The sequence below is a fragment of the Dermacentor variabilis genome, chromosome 2, assembly GCF_050947875.1.
Source record: "Dermacentor variabilis isolate Ectoservices chromosome 2, ASM5094787v1, whole genome shotgun sequence".
NCBI classification, from domain to species: domain Eukaryota; kingdom Metazoa; phylum Arthropoda; class Arachnida; order Ixodida; family Ixodidae; genus Dermacentor; species Dermacentor variabilis.
In genome coordinates this window covers 46,383,731-46,401,630 of record NC_134569.1, presented here as the reverse complement: position 1 = coordinate 46,401,630, position 17,900 = coordinate 46,383,731, and the positions used below count along the sequence as shown (strand labels likewise).

The 17,900-nt window shown below is 44.8% G+C and overlaps 2 protein-coding genes across 14 annotated transcripts in view; both read left to right on the top strand.

The window, feature by feature from the left end:
- LOC142571769 (fibronectin type-III domain-containing protein 3A-like) overlaps nt 1–4,675 on the top strand; it is a 92,843-nt gene extending 88,168 nt beyond the window's left edge. For all 4 annotated transcript variants that reach the window (XM_075680359.1, XM_075680356.1, XM_075680358.1 and 1 more), the window contains exon 28: nt 1,414–4,675. The gene's annotated coding sequence lies outside the window, so the exon portion shown is untranslated. The remainder of the gene's footprint in view (nt 1–1,413) is intronic.
- Nucleotides 4,676–8,068: 3,393 nt separating this feature from the next.
- The window catches only part of Alh (coiled coil domain containing protein Alhambra), a 61,986-nt gene continuing 52,154 nt past the window's right edge, over nt 8,069–17,900 (top strand). For 9 of the 10 annotated variants that reach the window (XM_075680351.1, XM_075680345.1, XM_075680343.1 and 6 more), the window contains exons 1-5: nt 8,070–8,386; nt 9,690–9,769; nt 12,186–12,240; nt 15,433–15,542; nt 16,296–16,399. In XM_075680351.1, the coding sequence (XP_075536466.1) occupies nt 8,278–8,386; nt 9,690–9,769; nt 12,186–12,240; nt 15,433–15,542; nt 16,296–16,399 (458 nt within the window). In that variant the 5' untranslated portion in view covers nt 8,070–8,277. Of the gene's footprint in view, nt 8,387–9,689; nt 9,770–12,185; nt 12,241–15,432; nt 15,543–16,295; nt 16,400–17,900 lie in introns of all 10 variants that reach the window. The other variant, XM_075680344.1, reaches the window with a different exon arrangement.

The window sequence follows — 17,900 nt, the reverse complement described above, 5'->3', positions numbered from 1 at the left end:
CATATAAGAATTAAAAATGTGATGCATTGTTATAGTTAAAGGCTTAGAATTTGCGCACACGAGAATATTTCACAAGTCTCAAATGTTCCTGCTCTTACACTAATATTTACGCTCATAGCCTAATCGAATTGCATAGGTGAGCGCACGCAAGAAAACTGTGTGGTTGTGTGCCCTTCAAAAAAGCAACACATGTGACAAACATCTGCTAATCTTCATCTTATCGCCAATCAGAGGCAATCAGATGTCGCAAGTCTCCCCCCCCCCCTCCCCCCAGAAAAATATAAAGGAAACGCATGCAGGCGGCATCCTTCCTATGCTCACCAGTGGGAGCACTGAACAAGCAAGAAACAGGCGGCTGCCATGTGAGCGATTAGTAACGAGATAGCCATCAGTTTTGCTAGCGGAAGAAGCCGAAACCGCCCACGAAACAAAACCCAAACCATTGCCCGCGCACGCATGCCCATGCACGAGCGGTAGTATATCGACGTCCTGGAGCAAACTAGCTCTAAAACAAACCATGCAATGAAAACCAAGAGAGGGATGCGCGAGAAAAAAATTCCCTGTATTCCCACATAGTGGCAGCACATGCCAGGAAAGAAAAAATTAGGAAACTGGCGTGCTTTTTAAACATTCAGACGGCGCCCTAAATATACGGCATCGACCATTTTGGACTTGTTTGCTGCACCATAGATTTACGTCATTGAGCCTGAAAGGGTTAAAAAGCGTTCCTAGAGCATGCCAAAAATAAGCATTTTCGACGGGAGATATTTGGGGTGGTGGGGGCTTGGACTAACAGAAGTCTGTTGTACCTTGTTATAGCATTCCTGTGCGGAATATGTTAGCTCTATGCCTACAGAACTTGATTTTCTGTCATGCTCTTCCTTGCACATTTATCAGAATATGTTGTTTTGGTGCATGGAATACTGGCAGGCATTCATGCTTACATGAAAGAAAAATGCTTTATGTGGACTGGTTACTATGGTCTACTTTCTTTAATGTAATAGCTTTCAGTATTTAAAATGATCACACCACAAAGTATAGCCATAGTCCTAAAAGGGCTGCAGTATGTAAAAAATAAATAAAGGGTCTTACTCTTGCAATGCATTGCACTGGTGCTGTTTCAGTTAAGCCTTACTAGCTTACTTGGTTACACAGGTAAAGTGTCCATGTTTGAGTTGCTCTATGATGCAAGTATAAATGTTTATTGGCACTTTTGCACAATGGTATTGCACAATGACAATGTGTCGGCCAACAAGCTTTAGTATTACAACATCTGCAATTGTACAAGTTCGCGCGAACTGTGCACAAACTCATTATCCAGCTTCGCTCTTTTATTATCTGTGCATTGAGGCTCGCATAAAGCTCGTCACTATGAGATGTGACAAAATCTTCTTTTTTTCTCCTCCCACTCAGGGCACAGCTACTGCACTGATGATCCATTCTCGCAGCGCACCGAAGGAAAGCTTACCTTTGATGCCAGCTGCAGAAGCAATCTGTAAACGTGGGCCAAACTGTGCGTGGAGCTTTTCGCCGATCGACCCCAACTGGACTCTGTGCATGAACTCGTCGTAGGCACGGTGTCTCTCCTCGTCTGTCGGCGTGCCGCCACCCGTCTCGCTTCCGAGAAGTGTTGCGCACACGCCTATTGGAGCTTCGCGCTCAGGGTCTAGAAGCCGTAGATGATGCACTTGTTTCCCTGCACTCTTGTTGTGAGGCAATCTCTGAAGCCTGCTTGTGGTCCAATGTGGCTCTTCTGTCCTGGGCACTATTTCTGTGAAAGAATGGGTGGGGCAGGGGAGTGCTGTGGGTTGGTGGGGCATCGTGCAATGTTGTCTGCCTTTCTTGGCACTCAATGTCATGACCTCTCTCTTTCTATGTCTGTTGGCTGCTTGGTACCATGTGGGCTTTTAAATGTGTGTGTGTGTGTGTCTGGATATCTGTGATGTCTTGCATGATGAAGGGCTCTCTTAGTTCCAGGTGAGTGCTCCTGTGTGCGTGCATGTAGAAACGTGTGCATACTGTGCACGCTGCAGCAATGTGCATGTTTCAAGTGTGGCTTTCTGAACCTGGCAGAACTTGTGATCTCTGTTGCTTCTGTGCTTTTACAAAGTTGACATGTTGGGGATGTTAAATGGACAAAGGTCTTCAACCGGGCTTAACACTCTGGGGTAACTTCAAGGTTCAGGGGGGTGGTACACATTTACATTGGCAGCAGTGCTGACAAGTCCACTTTTCCTGTTTACTAATTTTTTCCCCAAGTATTTCAATGCATGTTCATATTGCCACTTTTATTGGTGGGGTCATCTGTGCGAGACATTTGCTAATGCGCACCACGTTTTGTCTGGTCACACAACTGCGTCCTGTAGTTAAGTCTTCCCATTCCTTGCAATGGACCAGATGTGCTCAGCCAGTGCCAGATCTCTCGAACACATTTTTTTTTCCTTCCTGTCTCATTTTTCTTGTTTCTTCACAATACTCGAGCCTTTTGGATCACTTACTCATTTCTCTTTTCTCTTTGGTTCCTCGGTTGGCACCTTACAATACTGAGCCAGCCACCATATATGTACACTTTATACACTTTTTCCCCCCTTTATTGCAAAGTATGAGGTTCAACATTTGGACCCCTTTGGAGATTGTTGTAATGTCACAGTTCCTGGAACAAATTGCTGAGAATGTCTTCTGGCATTTGACAAAGCCGGTCAACTGTGTTATACTGTCGCTGATGCTTTTGGGTGCAGTTGTTCAAAACTCATTGTGGAATCCTTGTGTGTCATTGCAGTCTGTGAGCCGCATTGTTCTCCCACGAATGAATGTCTAGTGTAGCAGCACTCCCGGTGCCACATTGGGTCCTGACTCGAAGTAATGCATTACTCTTGTGTTATTTTTTTTTTTAAAACTGGGTGTATCTATGTGTGTGTGTGTGTGTGTGTGTGTGTGTGCTTGTGCGCGTGTGTGCTTGTGCACGTGCGTGTGTGTGCGCACGCACGCTGTTCTTGTATGCCTTATTTTTTACAGATGTATAAAACTTCCTTCTGGGGTGTACTTACTCACTTTGTTGTTGTTGTTTTAGAGCTGTTGCCTTTTTTACACAGCCACTTGCATTTCCCAGCACAAGCCTTCAGTGTACTAGTTTGCTATGCAGTAAGCAGTCATAAGCCAGCAGCTACCTATTTGCACTCTGTTTACGGGCTACAAATTTTTTGTAACTTTGGGTTTTTATCAGATTTTGGCATTATTTATGCAACTGACTTCTGCCTTTGTTCAAACAATTTGCCTTGTTCAGCTGAAAAAAAAAAAAGAGCCTTGCATTTTGCTTTGCTATGGTTGATGAAGTGCACTATGACGGTGCTTTCTGTGGCAGTTAGCATTTTATTGTGGCGAGAAAAAAAAAAATGGGCTTACTGACAAGGTTTTTGAGACCTTACTTTGCTCATAGCCATTTGCATGGCCTCCTGTGTATCCCTTGCTTCCTGGATGATGGGTCGCTCGACATTGACTCTGCGCCAGGTTGGCCATAGCCGCATCAATAACACATTTTGCATCCAAGCACTGCACACTCGCGCACGTTAATTGTGTAAAGTTGTTAGTAAATCTGCCATTATGCCCTGAAGTTCTTCTTTCTTTCTTGCATGTCGTTAGAAAAGTGTGGCATTGTCGCCTTGTTTTGTTAAACCCCTCCCAAGTAACCGACCAGTGCATTTGGGTTCTTTTGATGAAACTGTGCACATAGCATTGCAAGATTGAGCGTTACTGCCGGTGATCGGCACAGACATGTTGGCAGTAAAAATGCACTGCTGCATCATGCTGTGGTAATCAAAAAAACAAAACAAAAGGTGCTGATTGAAGGCCCAGTCAGGATTTAGGTAGAGCTCGTGATGACATAGTGTGGTTGGATTGTGGTGTGCTGGAAAAAGGTGAGAGGGTATTCTCTCTCCCTTTTTTTTCTATTATTTTAGGTGCAGTGACGTTGGCTTTTGTTTTTTTAGCGAGATTGGCTACTCTGAGAGCAAAAAAGCAGGACTTTACGGGACTCCTTGGAGAAGAAGCATTTAGTCGCCGTTGCAGGCCCTTTGTCGTGCTGGGCATTTCTTTCATTGCTCCGAACTTGACTGCAGAGTAAGTTCAGAGCGCTCTTGGGGCCCCCGACAGCACTGCATTATGTTGTTTGTGAAGAAGTTTGTGCATATGTGAATGTGCAGGGATGAGTTATGAAAGTGAGCACTTGAGCGTGAGGTATTTTTGACATGCATGTGACCAGTCCACATTGTTTTATCTGTGCGCTGAAGTTTTTACATATCTATGGGTTTATTAACAGAAAAATTTTATTTTCTTAAATATACAGTAGTATTACTTGTCTATAATATATATATATATATATATATACATATTGAGATATATATATATATCTACAAAATGCGTCGTATATATAATATACATATGCTCTCCGGATGTTTTACACGCATTTCTTGTTACTTGTGTGTTCTGTTACTGACGAGTTTTCTTGAAAAAACAGCGAAGTGTCAAGATACAGTGTGCATTCTTCCATAAGATAGTGTTTGCTGTAACTGTTCCTTCCTGTACACATATTGTTTTGCTCACTACAACTAATTTTCTTTTTTCGCTCTTGTATGATACCTGTATATTGCTAAATGAATAAACGTATTCACAACACATCTTTGCTTGTCACGATTTTTGACGGTGACCTCAAAAATGTTTACTTCAGGTGGTCTGCAGCTTTCACTTGTGTTGCGATACATGAGAGTCAAGGCACTGTCCCCCGTGCAGAAATTTGCACATGATGGGAGGAAAATTCAGTGTTGCAACACCCAACAGGAATTTGCATTCGCAGACTGTGTAGGAATGTTTGAGTGACTTGGCGACAAGGCAGGTGGTGTCAGGGCTACTCCCAATTCCTCGGAAGAGAGGAAGCATAATGTAGAACTTGTAGCTAGGCTAGTTGGTTATCAATCTTGGTAACAACTTCAGAGTGCAAGAAAACATGGGTGTTTGTATGTGTGTGTGTGATTGTCTTTGTGCTCTGAAACTGTTGCCAAGAAAGGAAGCAGATGCATGGTGGGTATTAATAAAGTGTGTGCATCCTATTAGAGGTGTCAGCATAGATGATGTTTGCATTTGAGAAATCTGAAAATTGGAAAACTATTCCAGGTTGCGCTCCGCTGTCTATAATTAACTCCCACTTTCCTGCTGGGGTACAAGACGTATGCTCACTTGATGCTGCAATGGCCTATTGCAAAAAGAACATTGTTTGCAGGTGACAACTTCCATCGTGTCGTGGGGCTTCTGCATTAACTCGCCTGGAAAACGTTTACGGGATTGGACTAACGCTAACAACTTTACATGTTTAAAAGCTAAAGTTGCCACTTTCGTGTGTTTGTCGTCACGATCTGTCCTCGATTTGACATCTGCTAGCTCGATTGCTCTCTCTGGCTGTGGTCAATGCTGCGCCACTAGTAGTGACCACCGCCGGAGTGTCATTGATATTAACGATTCATTTAAATGAACATACACAGACTTTTGTGAACTTTTCAAAATTTAAAGATAATTTACAGTCAGCTTTGTCTTCTATGACAGGTATAGAACGAGATTTTAAAGCGATCAGGCTTTGTGCAAATTTACCAACCAAAGGGTGCGATAGCAGGCTATTACATGGCTATACGACGTAAGGATAGTAATTTATCGGCCGTATTAGAAACATTCGCTTATTAACTGAATTAACTAGCATGGTGTCAGCGCACACAAGCAAACATAAACATATCACACTAGATTAGCGTGCACATGGCCAAAATGTGACTGCGCATGAGATTACAGATGCTGAAAAGCTGCATGGAAGGAACTTGTTTTGAATAAGCGCCTTACTAACTGGAGCAACTATAAGTATGCTGCTGTTATGTGTAAAAGGACAATTTCATTAGCAAAGGATAATTATGATGAAAACGCTATAATTTTTTGTCGAAAAGTAATAAAGAAGCACTGTAGGTTTCTCCGCTCTGGCAAGGCCATTCCAGTGCCCATAAATATTGGCACATGGATTTGTTTATCTTTTGCGGGCGAACATTTTTCACAGTCTAACGAATGTTAGCGCTCTGTGCAGGACACGCCTGCATGTATCGGAAGTTTCTCAAATGTTATCGATGGTTATATATGTTGTCACTGAAGCTTGTGTAATCTGATTGCATGTGCGACGCGAATTGTATAGAACTTTCGGGAAGACACGCGGGCACTACCGATTACTCTGGAACCTTTGATGACCCGTGTATAAAAGCCGACACGCTTGACAGCTGATCAGATTTACGCCGATCGCCGACTGTGTTCGCCGCTGTCGCCGTTCTTTTGGGTGTAGCCTGTTTTGAACGCACAAGTTTGCCCACTAAAACGCTAGTTTTGTCAATCCCAGTTTTGCTGCTTTCTTCACCATCACTACTATGTGAGAATATTGCTTCAGTTGATTTGTTACCAAAAGAATAGTTAGAATCATTAAATAATATTGCTAAAGGCTTAGAACAGCACTTTACAACTTGGCTGCCGGTAAACTTCGTAGGGGCCATATCTGGGGATGATTTTATAGAGGTAACAATGGAAGAGCTTCCGCATGTTGTTCGGCTGCTCCCTGGCACAGTTCTGGGTTCAGATGGCATTACGTCAGGCATGTTGAAAATATTTGGCCTCTCCCCACAAGAGCTGTCTAATATGTTTAACCATTCCCTTATGAACGCATGGTTTCCTCCTGACTGGAAACTTGCAAAAATAATCCCTCTGCTTAACAAACAAGGAGCAGGAATGTGTGTGTGTGTGTGTGGCCAATTGCACTAACTTTGAATGTTATGAAATTAATAGAAAGGGTATTGCACATTCATATCACGAAATTTTTTTCATATCCTGTATATCTATTTCTTAATTATCATAAATGTTATGCCTCACTCTGATTTGCTTTTTCATTTAGGTTTTTCTTTCTCTATCCCTTCCCTTTAACCTTTAACTGCCAGCTTCTTGGCCAATCCCCTTTGGCGGGTAAGCACCCCAAATGAGAAGCAAGCAAGCATGCAGAGTGCCCTTGAGGTATCATACAGCACATCACAGTGCATATTTGGTTCTTTAATTCTTCGTGTTAAATATTTGAGCGTTCACACCAAATATCAAGATATGCAGTGGCCAACGGCTTTGTGGCATATACAATGCAGCACTTCAACAAAGTGGCGAATGCATGTCTGGCTTTTTAAGTAACGACTCGTCCTGTGTTCTATCGTCTTTGCGTTCTTTCATGACATCACAGCCATGAATGCCGTAATTCGCTTACTAACTAAACAAGCACGTACATCATGCACGCACAAGCAAACATGGACGCCTCTCCCTCAATGACTGTGCACACTTGCTGACAAAACACTGGAGTGAGGAAACGTGGCAGCAGCAGCGAGCGAATTGACCTTCGTGTTGCCTCTCGCTTCAACGAACTAAGCATCGAAAACACAGCGCACACGAAGCTATTGGCACTCGGCACACGTGCGCTGTCCCCATCGCAGATCGCAGGGCCCGCGCGGCCGCGCCATAAGTCAAGATATGCAGTACGTGGTCAATAAGTAGCGGCCACCGGAGTAGAACACCCCGGTACCATGCACGCGATGGAAGACGGCGCACTATCTCCCCATTTTCCTCCCTTGAGCGAGATTTAGCCACCATCGTATGCTCACCCTCGCACGCTTTCACTCGCACGTACAGCATAAGGCACACGGGTACTATTACACCTTATACAGAACATCACGACGACACCGTCGACGACGGCAGAAATGCGCCTAGAATATCCATATAATTGCTATTGCAATAAAGGTGAGTCAGCCAACGCACAAGTTGCTTTGCTTTTTCAGTGGGGAGAAACTTTTGCTGATTTCGCTACCGAGAAGGCCTTCCGCGCCAAGTAACACCGGAACCTAAAATCTCGCATGTGAATTTTCGCGGATGGTGTTGTGCCATGTTGTGCGCTCGGCCAATCGGTGCTTCAAAAACGCGCTCCCGTTAGCGTGAGCGCGAGAGTCGACTGGCCACCTGCGCGTCCCTAATGAAAGCGTGTGTGCAAAACAAAATAAGCAGAAGCGCATCGGTTGCGAGGTGGTGGTGGGGGGTACATGCCTTTGGTGAACGGTCGGTCCCGGAGGACCCGCCGTGAAAAGTTCCTCGATGAATGGATCCGCAGCGATGAAGAAGACAACTGATCGGCCTCCCTAAGTGATCATAGGGAGCTCCGACCGGCGCGGCGGCGGCACCATGAAGGAAATGGTGGGCGGCTGCTGCGTCTGCTCCGACGAGCGCGGCTGGGCAGAGAATCCACTCGTGTACTGCGACGGCCAGGGCTGCACCGTGGCCGTCCACCAAGGTAGAAACTCATTTCTGCTGAGCGGGCATCCCGCGCTTGGCCGGCCAGGCAGGCTGCACGGCGAACGGACGCCGTTTGCGCGCTCCTCTCGCCTAACTATGGCGGCAGTCGTGCCGCGGACGTCGTAACGTCTAGTTGCCGCCATAAACACGGCGTAAACTGTACCCATCGGGCTCCGATTGTGGTGTGAAAAAGAACCCTCCAGTCCACTCTCACTCTGCCAGTATATTCGTGTACCTGCGAGCAGACCGTCAGTCCCGAGCTGTGCGCGCGTTGCGGCGCACGCACTCGGCGCGTCCTCGCATCACGGGCTTTGAAACGTTGGCCTGGGCTCGTTGCCCAGTGGAGTCATTTCGGACTTGCTTATTGACGCCGTCATGTTCCACTGCCTCCGTTACCCCGTTCGAGGTTAGCAGGGCTTGCCCTCACCAGCTTACCTGTCTCTCCGTGTCTTGTATCAGGGAAATGCCATTTTGCGCGCTGCGGCTAGACAGCCGTTCAGCAAGCGTGAGGCGTGTGCAACGACGTGCCATTTAGTTGCCAAAATGATCGTATAAATGTCATTACATCCGTGAACTTCGCTACTTGCGATGGAATTTCTTCAATCGATGAGTGTGTGGCATAGCTAATGTCATCTGCCGCGCTGGTCGCAAATCTCAGTACTAGTTTCACGATGCGTAGCAGCGGTCGCTCGTCCAGTGACCTTATAGCTCACATTTTCCATACACGTTCATTTCGATCCGCAATAGTGCGTCTCCTGTGTCTGATCCCGTGACATAGGCTAGTATAGAACTTGAGAAATCTGTACAAAGCAAACTCGTGGTTTTCTGTTTTTTGAAGTTGCGCATGCCAACTCGACGAGACCAATAACAGGCAAAGAAGAGCAACTACGACTTGAATTATAGTCGTTATCATGCCAACGGAGCATCTGTGATAGCATTTAAATTAAGTTCCTATTCTACTCCTTGTAGGCTGTGTGATATGGGTCATGTTTTTTCATGCTCGAAACTGTCATTTGCAGATTCTCAGTTTAAATGTAGAATGTCTAGTACTCATGTCACTAGCCCTCTTTCTGTCTAATATATTAAATGTGCGGGGATGAAATACAAAAAATTCTCATGTACTAAGAGTCTCATCTACTAAGAACCCCACAGGGTCAAAAGTATGAAGCCCCCTTAACCATGGCATTATTCGTAGCCTAACTGTGGCTTTGGAATGATAAACCTCATAAATAGCTACAAATTTAAATTATATAGTGGTGTAGCTAACTTGTTTTGGTTACACAAACCTTGTTTTCCTGCAGCCTGCTATGGAATTGTGCAAGTGCCCACTGGGCCTTGGTTCTGCCGGAAGTGCGAGTCTCAGGAAAGATGTGCTCGTGTTGTGAGTATATGCTTTTCCCACATGGATGAAAGCTTAATTTGACATTTTCAGACAGAGGCTAGTGTCATGTTTCTATGTCTATCTGCAGCATAAATAGCGGTTCATGTAGAGGATAATATACAGTTGGGCGCTTACCGCTGATCTCTAGTATCAGTGGTGCAAAACAATGTGCATACAACCATAGTTCCTTTGTTGCACCTTTCGCAGGCTGCAGAAGTGTCATGTTGTTAGTGTTGCATGTTTGGAGTGTTGTTATTCTTGTTAGATCACTTCTGTGATGGCTAGAATGTCACACTGTCAAGTGGAACCAGGAATATGGTTCTTGTGCTATAAACTATTCATACATGCTTACTGCAATCACTGTAATTTCTGGTGGCACCTGTGAGGTAATAGACATTATGGATACAACATGTATGCTTTGAAGTTCCTTCAGGGACATACCAAGTAAGACTTCTGATCAAGTAACATATTTATTTTACAGCGTACTTTAATTTGACCTTAGAAATGCAGGCAGCATACTTCAAATTGTGGTGCCATACGAGATGAAAACAAACATTGCTGTGATCGTTTTCTGCCAAGTTGCTTGCTTCTGACCCCTTGTATGCTGTTTGGTACTCCCCATGATTTTCTGATTTTATGTGCCACCGACAGAAAACATGTCATGGAGCTGGAAAAGAATACTAGACAAAAAAACAACAATGTGAAGAACACACAAGTCCTGGATTAATGCAGATGAATACTGAGATGTACTTGCAAACAGCAGTGCTATGATCAACTGGAATGCATTAGGAGTGTTATTCTATTGTGTAACACATCTTTTTCGAAAAGGAAAGATACAGATAATACCATCGTAATAATTGAGTTGCTGGCTATTAAGTGGAATGCAGTCGGTTACTGTACAAAGTTTTGCACATTCTGGTTGCACACATCCTCGCAAGCCGTTATCATGAACACTGCTCTTGTAGTCTACACCTTGCATATCTTCGCTATTCTAAACCTCTTTTATGTTTGCTACAGGCATGTAGGACGGCTTGCCATTCAGCACTTGGCCAGTGCACATGTCGGGTTCACCAATATTGTTGTTGCCGCTCACGCCATTTATGGTCCACTTCTTTGCAGAAGACTGAACTGAAAATGGTTGGCTACGTTTGGAATAGCAACGATTCCTGCTTCTAAAAAAAAATGTAGGCCTTGTTCGACAGAAGCAGTGACAATTCAAATGGCAATGACATTGCACAGTATGTGTGTGGCTGGCAGACAGATTTCATACTCAGCATGCCCCTGGTGCGTCACTGGTGCATGAGCTCAATAATCACAAGCTGTGGTCGCACAGAAGTAGCAGATGTATGCCTGCTGTGTCACGGTCAGGGCAGCACTAGTCACAATTAATGATGTCATTAATTAACCATTATGTTGGAGCAGAAGAGGTTCTGTTCGGTGATAATCAGGCCCATAGCTATAAATAAAAGTTAAGAAAAAAAACAATGGAAAATATTGGTATCACCACTCCATCAAGAAATAACCTCAGAAAGTAGTTTTCAAATATAGTAGGGAACTTGTTGGTCAAGCACTGGAAGGACATTCCCACAATATATTTGGGCTGTGTTCAGCATTATCTCTATTGTTGTATCTCTCATTGTCAAGTGACCACATTGTTTCTGAGGATGTTCTACACACTCTGTATAGTATTATAAGTGTCATAGTATTATTATTTATTTTACATAACTCTTTTCCTAAATAAATGATAATGTACTACTAGGCACATTTTTATTTCTTATTTAAGAGCAAAAATGCGTAGTGGCGGGGCATGTTGCAGTCATATTGAGATTGCTTTGTACCCTTATTTACACTGTGTACTAATAGCCAGCCACTTAACTGCTACCGTAATCAAGGAAATTCTTTGGCACTCAACACCACAGATGGCTGGCAGATGCACTTGAGGGAAGCCATTTCCAAGTTCTCATAAATTCTGGATTGCTTAGTTTGGATTTGAATACTGATATAAACGTCCCATCAATAATAAGACACTTTGTGTGTGTGTGTGTGTGTGTGTGTGTGTGTGTGTGTGTGTGTGTGTGTGTGTGTGTGTGTGTGTGTGTGTGTGTGTGTGTGTGTGTGTGTGTGTGTGTGTGTGTGTGTGTGTGTGTGTGTGTGTGTGTGTGTGTGTGTGTGTGTGTGTGTGTGTGTGTGTGTGTGTGTGTGTGTGTGTGTGTGTGTGTGTGTGTGTGTGTGTGTGTGTGTGTGTGTGTGTGTGTCACTAGGACGTTCATCACCTCTCATTTTAGCTTGCGTATTGTTTTGGTGCCTTCAGTGCGATATTGGTGTTCTTTTGTCCCTTTGTATGCGTACTGGCAGTTGTGAAGGCATTGCGATTCCTAGGAGTGGGTACTCACCTTTTGGTGCATGCCATCTGCAGCGGTGTGAGCTGTGTCCATCCAGGGACGGCGCACTCAAGAGAACTGACAACGGCGGTGAGCACTGCTTTCCTGTGACTTATGACACTGTAAAGCCGCCTTACAGTAGCCTTGCACGCACTATCGTGGGACCCGCCTGTGGTAGCTTAGGGGCTTTGGCATTGGCTAAGCTCAAGGTCGTGGGTTTGATCCTGGCTGGGGCAGCTGCAATGCGATGGGGGCAGAATGCAAAAACACTCGTGTGCTGTGCATTGGGTGCACTTTAAAGAACCTCAGGTGGTCAAAATTATTCCGCAGCCCCCCCATTATGGTGTGCCTCATAATTGGATTGTAGTTTTGGCATGTGATACCCCGGCCGTAATATAATTCTTAATTTGTTTTTTAGGTTGCCATGTACAAATCAAACTCAGACAAGTTAGGGATAACAAGAACATATTCTTTCATATCAGTTTTTGCCACTTCATCTCGTGTTGGCATGAACTTGGCCTTTATGACTAGTTTGGGGCTTACACTATTGTTGGCAACTGGATATGTAGTGGTTGAAATTGCTCTTTTGAGTTATTGCTTTCAGGAGGGGTTTTACATTGTATTTTCCTGTTTGTATGCTTCATTTGTCCACGATAGTTCAAAAGCTGCTGTTTGTAACATCATGAAGACGTAGTGACTCTGCTGTGAGCATTTGTTGAGGCAAAAGATAGCCATCCTTGTTGTACGATGTGCGTGAATAAGTCGGTGCACGTAATTAGCACAAATATGATGGAGGTGTGAATTTTCTTCAAAGGCACAGCACATTTTTTAAAGCAAGTTGTTTAATTCCTTTTCTTTTCTTGAGATTTGCCATTCAAGGCTGGGGACGGAGAAGGATCACAGGTGCTGCTCCTTTTGCCTGCACCCTAAGCTTGATGTCTCACTTCTTAATCATTTTGTTTGCAGAAATGTGGCTTGCTTATGCATTCGCTTAGCATGAATGCAGGCATCCGCCTTAATATTAAGGTCTATGCATTTTTGGCAAAAGCCAAAAAAAAAGAAGTTATTGGTGTTGCTGTTGAAATTGTACTCTTGAGTTATTGCTTTCAGGAGGTGTCTTACATTGTATTTTCCTTTTTATATGCTTGATTTGTCCATAATAGTTCAAAAGCTGCTGTGCGTAATATCATGAAGACACATAACAGAGTCACTGCTGATAGAGTGCCTACTAGATAGAGTGTCTACTTACAGTAGCCACTGGGTTGATCAGAACAAGTAGTTGCAGTTTTTCAGTGTGATAGCTGTAATTGGCGCTTATCAACTGCAGTCATGGTGTTGCCATGGTCTCTGTAATGTCCTTGAAACTCATTGCCTGTTTCTTAGTCTTTTTATGTGCTGTGCTGCACAGCCACTGTTGTTGTGGGTGTTCTTTATTTAAAGGGACACTAAAGGTTGCCAGAAACTCAAGTTAAAGTGGTAGAGCAGTGTTCTAGAACGTCTAAGGCGTCAATATAATCGCGAACAGAGCTTTAGTAACCGAGAAATTGAGGTAAATGCATGACACGATTTGAGACCCCCCAGCGACATTCCGGTACTAGCCCGATGACGAAAGCACTCCTCATAATTTGTGTTACTAATACTCAACTACTCGTATTAAAAATATCATTTCATTCGATTATAAGACGGAAAAAATGCTACTTGTCTACGTCTATTCGATTCTAAGAAAAAATAACATTTTGACGTTACCCTTCAGTAATATGGGTGGTCGAAAGGTTTCGTTTTCGCTCGACTCTGCGCCGGGCACGCTTTGGAGTTTCAGTAGTTTCGTTATCGCGTCGTACTCTGAGGGTTCTGCTGGCTCGCGAAGCTTTCATTTGGAAGAAGCAGCGAGAATGCCACGTCCATGTGATGTCGTGGGAAGCCCTCGTTGCTTTCCCGCTCCGGAGATCCAGTGTCGAGGCCGCCGTCGTAGTACGCAACGACGCCGGCAGCGCGAGCCCTCAGCAGCAGGTCGCGCTCGTCAGTGCTCAAATCGCTGGAGTTGAGCCCACCATCACGAGCCATTCTGTCATTGTCAGGGTCCGTTGCGACGAGCATCGAAGTTTGCGTCATAGAATGAAGTACCAGCTTATGGTCGCGCGTTTCTCCTTCCGCTAGCCACCATACTCCCGCTTTCGCTCTCCTGTCGGCTCTGTCTTGGGTCTGTTTCTGGCCGTGCGTTTGCGTTTTGCGCAGAAAAGCTGTAGTGCCATCTGCGGACGCCGTTCTACTCAACGATGGCGCAACGTCACTAAGAGACCATGATGTCAGTACTCCTCGATCGAAGGGCGGGCGATTTGAACTGCGCTAGAGGTACGCGGACGCTTCAGAACGCATTTCCTCTTAAAATAAGTCTCTCCTTGGCACGAAACAAGCGTTTCGAGGTTTCTGGGATGGTATTTCAACAGTCCACGTTGACTTAATAGTAACCTTTAGTGTCCCTTTAAATATTCTGGATGTGTGAGAACTGTGGAAATTAGCCAAAAGAGTGACATAATATTTCCTTTCCAGCGTATGCCGTTTAACTCACATTATCTATTACAGAGAACTGTAAATTTTCACCCTAAGCACAAAGCAGAGGTAATCATACCTAATGCAATGTTCTGTGAAAAAACGTCCAGTATTTCTGATTATCAATTGTTTTGAGTACTAAGAGACCTTTTGTAGCCCTGTGCTATCACACATGGAAGCAGCGATGTTTTGTCAGTTTTGCAAATTCTCTGTGTTTTCTGCATTGCTGGAAGAAAGATTTCAACGAAAATTACCAGGCAAACCTGAACGACAGTGGCCACTGTGCAAGATGGCATGTCAAAACCACATTGTAGCACAAAAGCTCTGTGGCCATGCTTTGCCAAGCATGTACAAGCGTACATGCTTTTTTTATTCCATGTCTCTCCTTGCAATCAGGCTTGCCTTTGCCCAGCTCACACTACTTGCCTCTTCATTGTCTCGAGCTTGGAATGGGCTTGCATCAAGTGTTGTCGCCTGTGGCAGGTATACCACATACAAAGCCCAGTGCCACCCAAAAAATAATGTGGATATAGTTTGTGTGCTGCTGTGAATTTTTCCTGTGCTTAACAATGCAGTTTACATTGCAGTTACTGCTTCACGTTTAGTTGAAACTGAGGCTTTCTTACCTACCAGCAAATCAATTGTCTGTAAACAGAGAAAGAGGTAGCCTGCACTTAAGGCATATGAAAAAGGCCATGTTATTTATTTATTTATTATTATTATTTTGTTCAGGCTGGGCACATGTGGTCTGTGCATTGTACATCCCGGAGGTGCGCTTTGGCAACGTGACCACCATGGAGCCCATTGTGTTGCAGCTGGTTCCGCAGGACCGTTACAGCAAGGTCAGTGTTTAGTAACTTCATTGAATACAGAAATCGTCTGCTCCCTCAGAAGTTGTTAATTATTGCACTTTTCATACTTTAAAGAAATTTCACATACCTTTTATAGAACACCCTTTATATAAGCAGTGCTGACAAACGTTAAACCCCGTGGTGCTAGTCTTAAAAAGAGACAGCATTTGGTGTACTTGTTGCTTACTTTCTTGTCCTTGTGCCATCTTTGACCTGTTTGTTTTCAAAGCCACATATCAGACATACAGCAACAACACATCCTATTTGCAGGGTTGTGAGTTTTTGCTCGTGAACTCTCTCTAGTCAGTTCTGCTATTGCTTATGCTGATCAATGCCACCAAGCCATTATTAAGTTGTTGCACAAAAGGTTATATGAAAACACAAAAGATTGTACTGAATTCCTTGTGGCATTGTGGCAGCAGTGTGAATACGTCCTGCTGTGCGAAAATTGGAAGTAGAGTGGGCAGGAGAAACTATAGCTCACAAAGCCAGAAAATTGAATCTGCAGTACAGCGTTCAAGTCAACAGATACCAATTCACAGCCTGCGATTCTCATTGAACTCAATGGGGTCAAACAAGCATGGTGCCAGTTTTCTCTCTAGTAAGTAGTAACTGATTTGCACAGGGTAATGAGAGAGCTCTGAAGAAGGCCACGGTTCAGCATTGAGCTTGGGCTGTGGTTATGAGAGCCTCTTGAACCAGGCTAGTTATAGCATGTTAAGTCAGAACTGCCCATCTTTGCAGAGTTGCTTCATCTGCGAGCAGCAGCACCACGAGAGCAAGGCGTCCATTGGAGCATGCATGCAGTGCAACAAGTCTGGGTGCAAGCAGTACTTCCACGTCACATGGTATGTGGGCCAGCACTATTTTCGAGCACTAAAAGAGATGGTGATGGGAGACATCCATATGATAGTGCAACTCTGGTGGACAGTGACATGGATTGGCATTTGCTTAGGATATCCTTAGGTGTATGAGTTGGTTCACTCCAAGCTGTCCACGTTTTCTGACTGTGACTTGCCAGAAAAAACCACCAACAAAGAAAAAGTTTTTGCAGAAGGGAGATTATTGGGGGCGAGCTCCATAACTGGAAAAGCTGGCCCTACCGTCAGCGTGACCTGGCATGAGGAATTACGTGGGCAAAGCGGTTGGCTGCTTCAGAAGAGCCAAAGCGAGCTGCAAATTAAAGTTTAAAGTCCCACCTCTGCTGTGGTTCTGATTAAGTGGTAAGGGTTTCCTGCCTTGGGTGTCTGCTTTACAACATTTGAAAGCACTATACAGTGAAACCTCGTTAAACCGTAGTTGGCCGAAGCTTGGAAAAAGTACGTACTAAACGGTCGTACTGTTTAACCAAAATAGCATGAGATTGCCCACTTACCTGTCGAAAACGGAACTCAGAGAGAGTGCAATGAAAGGGTAAAGAAACATGCAGTATTTATTCACTTCGCGCGACAAAAGTGTTATTTTCGTTTGATGCCGCAGCGGCCTAGCACGACAACAGTGGCCTCAAACTTACTGAAGCTGCGTGCCAGCTTTTCAGCCAGCCCCCTTCTTCTCGGCAAACACTCGCATGGCAGATTCCTCGTTGGCGTTACATATTCTTCGTGCAAGCGCGCAGTAGTGCTGCAGAAGTCCCGGGGCGCCTTTTTCATTGCCGGGTGCCGGCATTTGGAATACTTTTCATTTGTAATAGTTACTTATCGCGCCCTGTTCTTGTCGCGACGATTGAATTCACAAGGCTGACGTAACGCGCAGCTTCTGCCAGTGTCAGGCCTGAATCGCCCGTGCTGTCGCTAGTCGACACTTCGGCAACAACAGAGGCAACGACGGCGAAAAGCCGAACCTCGTAGCCGACATCTCTTTGCGGTCGCAGCAGCGCTGCCGAGCAACTTCATCGCATTCCAAATGCCACACACTGCAGTCAACAGCAGATCCCTGTCACATGCCAGCGCCGACTTCTTCGTGTCACGTTCGATCATAAGGACGATGTTTAGTTTTTCTTCTATGCTGAGCACCCGGCGTCTTTTTTATCCGAGCTTCGACCTAACGCGAGTCCTCACTTGCGCAATGCAACAGCGCTCTCTGGTGGCATGCCGCCGAAATGATGTTGATGTCGCTTCACGTGTAAACGCACAGGGCGCTTGGAGGCCGTTGTTCCGATCTCAGAGGCTTGTTGATCTGCCGGGCCGCCCTATGGAGATGACGCACCGCCATGTTTGTGCGACGAAAAGTGGAAACGCTACGTTTTAACTGGTGCGTACACTCTAAGCTGGTACGGTTGTGGGGATGCGTAACTCTCACGCGTCCCCTGATATCTTGTTTTCCCGCATAGCTCCCGTCTCCTGCAATACG